This window comes from Echinops telfairi, unplaced genomic scaffold (genome assembly GCF_000313985.2).
Source record: "Echinops telfairi isolate 266 unplaced genomic scaffold, ASM31398v2 ScPeMD7_11;HRSCAF=52, whole genome shotgun sequence".
Taxonomy (NCBI): Eukaryota; Metazoa; Chordata; class Mammalia; order Afrosoricida; family Tenrecidae; genus Echinops; species Echinops telfairi.
The window spans coordinates 34976010-34983424 of NW_022103908.1; the positions used below are offsets into that span (position 1 = coordinate 34976010).

General features: G+C 41.8%; 1 protein-coding gene across 1 annotated transcript in view; it reads right to left on the reverse strand.

Moving 5' to 3' along the window:
• The window catches only part of VWA8 (von Willebrand factor A domain containing 8), a 426636-nt gene that overhangs the window by 295323 nt on the left and 123898 nt on the right, over window positions 1-7415 (reverse strand). Inside the window, exon 14 of the mRNA XM_045287091.1 lies at window positions 1822-1990. Within this exon, the coding sequence (XP_045143026.1) occupies window positions 1822-1990 (169 nt within the window). The remainder of the gene's footprint in view (window positions 1-1821; window positions 1991-7415) is intronic.

Genomic DNA, 7415 nt, shown 5'->3' on the forward strand with positions numbered 1-7415 from the left:
GCAGAGCTTTTCTCTGGGTCTTTTTGGTACCCCCTCCTACAGGTATACACATGTAGTGAAACACATACATGTTGTTGTTGTTGGGTGCCATGGCCTCGGCTCTGACCCACAGAGACCCCATGCACAACAGAGTGAGAGATTGCATGGTCCTGCATCATCCTTTCGATTGTTCATGAAGAATCAGGATAGTTAAGGCAAACCACTCTTTTTCACGTTAAACTCCATCACCAGGATATAACAGAAAGAAACTTCATTAAAAACCAGCACATAATCTCATATAAACACTTCAAAACTCCCAATATGAATTTTGAAACGCTCATTTGAGCATTTTCTTGTTAAATCCAAATGCCTTTCCTTCATAAAAATTGTATATATATGTCCACTAAGTGACATAAGGTACCCTTGTAGAAAAAATAGATACTCAAGCTGTCCATTTTCACAGGCTCTTAAAATACTTAGCCAAGTGACGGGGCCACGTCAGGGAGCTTTGGAGCACAATAGCCCAACTAGCACACAGTGATCGGTTTTAACTCCAACAGATTTTACTGTGGTTAAATGTTCGATTTAATTAAACTGTAAGAAACTGTAAGATAAACTATAATAAGTTAAAATTTGAATTTAAAATGCAATGGAATTGAATTTGAATTTTAAAAGAAGATGTAAGAACAAGGACCAGTATAATGTGACCACTTTGAAAGTATACACCTCATGGCATCTTTATTTGGTCCTTCAAGTGAGTAGAACTTTTTATCCTTTTAAATTCTAAACCCCCGTTAGCATGAAAATTAGCTTGTTTATTTTTAAAATCCATTTTGTGATGTAAGAAGCATTATGGTCATCCTCATTTTGAGATGAGGTTTCTGGGGTTAAGTAATTCATCCAAGATCGAGAAGTTCATAAGTAGTGGAGGTGGCCTTTAGAGCTGTTTTACTCTAAAGCCTGCTTAGGTCCACAAGCACGCTCACAAGCCCTTAAACCATTCAGCTCATTTGGGTATTTCCAGGGGATTAAAAGTGCAGGTATGCAAAAGGGTAATTAGTTATTAGTGCTCCAGACACTTAGAACTTTCTGTAATGGTGTCTTCTATGTCTGTATCTATACTGTCTGTTATGGCAGCCTATGGTAGCCACAGGCTACCAAACATTTGAAAGATGACTGACAAACAATTTTTAATTTTATTCAATCTGGCCAGTGGCTATTGCATTGAAAGGCACACACTTAGAATTTTAAATGTGCCAAATACCATATCTGGCTAAGGGAGGCATTGAAATAACAAATTACATACTTCTACAAGACACCAGACCGCTAAGTCAGGTAAATATGGGATGCACGATAGTCCTGGGGTGGGGAGGGGTGGTGTGGGGTGTGTGCGGGACCACGTAGTAGGCCTTTCCTACAAAATCTCTGGATTGGAAATACTTCTGGTATCCCTTCACAGCGCAGGATCTTACAACAGTTACTGGAGATGAAATGAAAAGAAAGTCCCACACAGCCTCCACTTGAGAATGAGGCCTACAGAAGAGGTACTGAGCATATGGTCCTAGACCAAGAGCACAGTGGCGCTTGAGGTCATGTCAGAAATGCAAGCTCTCAGGAACTACCTGAGACCCACACTCAAGATCTCTGGCGATTTGGGTTTTACCAAGTTCTCCAGATGGTTCCAAAAAAATAATAGTTTGACAACCACTGGCTCACCCCATTATATAAGGACACTCAGAAATAATGGGAAGAAAACCCCAGAACTTTCCAGCTCTGTTCAGCACATATCCAACCACCTTGAAAAGAAAATAGCTCGGGACAATATGCTGGCCCCACTCTTACCATTTCCTTAATCACTTGGATTTCTTCACTTTTGACAAGAGGTTTCATATGATGGAAAAAGAACATGGTTAAGAATTCTGGTCCCAACCACTGCTGAGTGGTGCTTCCAATAACGGGGGGCTCTGCCAACGCGATGATTCGGAAGGATGGGTGAATAGGAAAAATGGATCTAGAACAGAAAAACAATCAGAAGACATAATCTTTACCTTGGAAATGAAGACACAGAAGCCGGGGTCTAGGCAATGGTTAAGTGGTACTGTCATGCTATTGACAGAATGAACGCTATTGTACAAAGAATAAGCTCTGAGGAAAATGTCAGAACATTCTAGGACTTAAGATTGAAACAAACAAACAAACAAACAAAAATCACCTCTTGCTAATATATGCTACAACATTATTTGCTGATCAAACTCCATCCTTAGCACAAAGCACTGTTTATTTAGTATGTTGTTATACCTATAATACATTTTCTCCATACTCCATACAAATAAAACTCATCCAGTTCTAGTCTTCTTATAGATTTTTTCCTCTACTTGAAAATCCCCCCCAAAACTCCTGTATTGCAAGGAACTCATTCTACATTAATTATAAAAAGAAAGTACGATCCAGGGTTAGGAGACATTTTACCAATACATAAAATGTGAGCAGCAGAAGAAGTCAGATTGAATTTTAAATGCAAATTGGCGGTAAGAAGAATTAGTCTTTTAAAAAGTAGAGAAAAGTCAACTTTTATATAATTGATTCTTTTGTCATTTTTGTCTGAAATGTTATGATTTTAAAACAATCTCTTTCAGAAGTTGCAGCCCAGGAAGCAGAGGAAGTGTGCAAATATTCTGGGTATGAGATGAATAAGGGGAAACGTCCTACACGTAATAAAAGGGCTCCAGCTATTTCTGAAGGGAGGCTGAGGAACCCTTTGCTTCTTCTTCGGTCACGAGAGTGATAGCATCAGTTTTAAATCGCATCTACTCAGCCACTGAACAGAAACATGCCTTCAGAAGGTAATAGGTAAAGAAAAGAGGGATAAAACCTCAAACATCTGTCCAGAGCTTCAGAAAAACAAATGCACACATCAATAATTGAACAGGTGCCAAGCAAGATATGTGGACCGGTTCTAACTATAGCAAGTGTTAATTTAATGAAATATTTCATTTACTAGGGCAAATATTAATATAAGCGGCACCAAATGGAAAATTTTAATTTAAAAAAGGTTCAGAAATGGACCATCCAATATCATTAACTAAGTGATTTGACAGCTAGACTGTCAAGAAACAGACCCTGTGTGGAGAGAATCAGATAAATACCCTGAAGATTTCAGATTAAAAAATAAAGAATAAAGAGAAAAAGGAAAGGATGAAAAAAAGAGAAGTTCCACACATACAATAGGTAGATCCGTCTAGTTTCTGATTGCATGGTCTGTAATGATAGAGGCCACATCATCGTTTAGATAGGCCAGAGAAAGCATCTTTTGGAAATGGTCTTACAAAAGGCCTGAATAAATTGGTCAAAGCTAACAACTACCATTTATCTACACAGAAAGAAAACCCAAAACCCAAACTTTAGCTGCAGATGTCTAAGCAAGGCATAGGGAATAATGGGCCCTTAATGGGCTCTTTAAAAAAAAAAGAAAAAAACATTGGTTGAGAAAGAGGGCAGGATAATGAGAGAGATAGGCCTGCAAGTCCTGCGGTTAGCACTCAGAGCCCTACGGTTAGCACCCAGAGCCCTGCCATCGAATTGGTTCCAGAGCAGGGCAGTGACCTCGTAGGGCACAGCAGAATTGCTAATTGGGGTTTCTGAGATTGTCAGTCTCTAAAGGAACACGGTCTCATCTTTCTCCCTCAGAGCTACTGGTGGGTTTGAACCACTAACCTTTAAGATAATGGCCCAATGTCTAACCCACAGTGAAACCAGGGCTCCTTGAGGCTTGCACAAGCCCTAAGAATTTCTAGTACCCAGAGAGTCACATCACAGAAACTGAGCCTCAACAACCCTGGGATCTAAAATCTACATGGGCTGGCTATTCCATTTCCCACTATCTGCCAAGTTTGCTATCAGCAGAGAAGTCAGGCCCAGATGTTGAAGGGATCACCCTGATCATTCTCTTCTGCGTGGGACAGAAGGAGGAGGGAGAAAGAGGGTCTGGTTTGACTGTACAGATTAAACTTACTTGCCCACGAAAACTGAGAGAAAGCAAATGAGAACATAAAGCCCAAATCCAACAGGCAACAGCTGAGCTGCCCCAAAGAGCAGAGCAGTTCCCAGGAACATGCTAGGGGATGGGATTTAAAGAAGGGGGACACTCTGAGGCCACAGGTGCTCCCTGTTCCACTGCCGCGGAGTTGATTCCACTCAGCGACCCTACAGGACAGGGTGGAAGTGCCTCTCTGAGTGTCAGAGACTTTAGATCTTTAGGGAGGCAAAAAGCCTCATTCTTCTCCCACAGAGTAGCTGGTGGGCTCCAACCACGCACCTCGTGGTTAGCATCATGACAGCCCACTACATCGCCAGGGCTCCTCTGTGGTACAAGAGTGGAGCTTCAAAAAGTTCGTGAGAAAATGCCAGTTCTTTTCTATTCCATTTTTCAACAAACTTTTGAAGACCTCTAGGACACTCCCTGGGGCAGCTTCGAGCTGTTTGTTCTGGCATCTCTGAGGGAGCGGCTGCATTTAAAGCAGTGGTTCTCCTAATGCTATAACCTTCCTAATGCTATAACCCCTTCATATAGTTCCTTATGTTGTGGTGACCCCCCCAACCATAAAATTATTTCGTTGCTACTTCATAACTGTATTTTGCTACTGTTATGAACTGAGCGACCCCTGTGAAAGGGGTGTTTGATCCCCAAAGGGGTTGCGAGCCACAGGTTAAGAACCTCTGATTTAAAGGCATAACTTTTTTAAAAATAGTTTTATTAGCATTTAATCCATAGATCACACAATTCAACAGTTCGATCATGACAAGAAGAGTTACCACAATCAATTTTAGAACATTTTCTCCCCTACCCCCATGGTTAAATCACATTTGAATTGAGCTGTGTAACCTTCATCGGTTCTAGTGCTCCCTCCCCACTCCCACATACATAGTTTGCTCCCCCAACCCCTCACTCTCCATGTCTCCCACCCTACCCCACCCTCCCCTATGAACCCTTGCATTAGTTCTTGTCTCTACACATCTACTTCTCCAGTGCTTTTCAAACTGGAAAAGCCAACAGAAACAGTAAAAACACACACAAAATTAAGCGGTAAGGATAGAATCATAATAATAGAGAGATAAAAATACAAATAGTGGGTAAGAAAGAAAAGACCACCACGAATATTCAAGAGGCCAGGGAAGAAATGTTTTTCCTGGAATAAGCAAGTACTACTAGCACCTAGAAGAATCTCATGGGGATCTGTCAGCAGCTTAATCAGGCCAAGTACTCAAAGGCACAGCTTCTGAGACAGTTCCTGAACTTGAAACCAACCACCAAACTATGGATAACAGGTTAAGAAGGGCATTTGTGTTGGCTACAAAAGGCTTCCTTACGGGGGGGGGGGGACTTACACCAAGCACTCAAGTAGGAAACGTTTTGGAAATGATGATGGCAACCTATGTACAAATATGCTTGATACAACTGAGGTATGGAATGTTATAAGAGCTGTAAGAGCCCCCAATAAAATTATATGTACATTGTAAAAAGACATCCTTACATATAAAGAGGTCATCTGAAAGCTAGTGACAGGTACTTTAAATATAAGCGTGTGTCCTTGGCAATGATCTGCACCTTATTTAAGGAGACCTGAACTGACTCGATGGCCCCTAACAACAAGAACAACAAATGATTTAAAGAACAAAAGAATTTTGTATCTTAAAAATAAAAAATATTGGTATCAATGTGCTCGTGCTGGAATAAGTCTAGGTTTTCAGAGGGCAAAGTGTTCTGACACTCCCTAGCAGTGTAACAGACAAGACTATGGATACACACAATGCTGTGCATGAATGCCAAAATAACTATGCTGATTAGAAGAAGCCAAACCAAAAAGAGTAGCTACTATATGATCCCATTTACATAAATCTAGAAAATAGAAACTATAGTGACCAGAAGGAGCCCCGGAGGCTGCTATTCAAAGCACCAACAGCTCCACAGGAAGCAATGAGGCTTTCTACTCCCGCAAAGAGTACAGCTTGGTGGAAACCTCTGGGGCAGAAGTTCTCAACCTGTGGGTCGAGACCCCTTTTGGGATTGACCGACCCTTTCACAGAGGTCGCCTGATTCATAACAGTGGCAAAATGACAGCGATGAAGTAGCAATGAAAATAATTTTATGGTTGGGGGGGTCACCACCACATGAGGAACTGCATGAAAGGGTCGCAGCACTAGGAGGTTGAGAACCACTGCTCTAGGGGCAGTGCTCTGTCCATAGGTTCTCTGAGTTGGAACCGACTCCATGACTATGGCTGGATAATGACCAGAAGCCAATCAATGGTTCCCTGCAGCTGGGAGAGAAGGCTGTAAATGGGTTTTGCTAAGTGATCTCAGGGTTTCAACTCCAAAGTCACTCCCGTCAAGTCCATTCTGACTCACAGTGACCCTCCAGGATACGGTGGGGTTCCACGGTGGAGTAAAGAGCTTGGTTTTTGTTCTGTTTTTCCTGCAGAGAGGCAGGTAGATTGGACTGCTGGCCTTAGGGCTAACAGCCCAGCATATACCCACGACACCCCCAGGGCTTCTACTCTTCAGATTATAGATGGAGTAATTATCTTGAGTGTGATCACAGTTTCACAGGCATGTGCAAAGTTTTAAAATGATCAAATGGTATACCTTCAATATGTACAGTTTGTTGTATGTCAATTAAACCTCAACAGAGCTATATATTAAAAGAATGACTTCTATAAAGATATCAATCATGAGGTAGCAAAGGGTTTTATTGTTGGCTGCCCTATCATAATAACCAAACTCACGCTGTTGAGTCCATGCCAACTCACAGCAACCCTATAGGACAGGGCAGAACTGTCCTGTGAGCTTCTGAGACTGTAACTCTTTAAGGGAGTAGAGACCCTGGTCTTTCTAATGTGGAATGCCTGGTGGTTTTGAACTGCTGGCCTTGAAGTTAGCAGCCTAATGCCTAGTACTACACCACCAGGCTCCTTCCACATAACAACAGTACTGTTATAATTCAGATCCTGGCAGCTCTCTTCACACCCATATTTCCCACATGTCACATACATACTCCTGATTCGTATTGCTACATATCCCACAAGCCTACCACAATACTCAGAAGAGAGCAAATGCTAAATAAATAAATCTGCGTTGCTCTTTTAACAACTGTCTCTGCAAGAAACATTTTGCAGGTCTTAGGTGGGCGGGAGAAAGCAAAGGAAGTGATCAAAAGGCAGGGTCCACCACTTGAAGGTGGAGCCCTTAGTCTAAGCTGGGGTAAAATGCGTTTGTGAGACGTGGGGCATAGCTTATGTACACACACGGAACGTGATTAATTCTTTACAACACACCGTTTAAAACGGTACTTCAACTAGGAAAACATTCAGGATTACTTTTGGAAATCACAACTTACTTAAAGGTCTTTGTTGTGAAGAGCCCAGGTGGCGTAGTGGCGC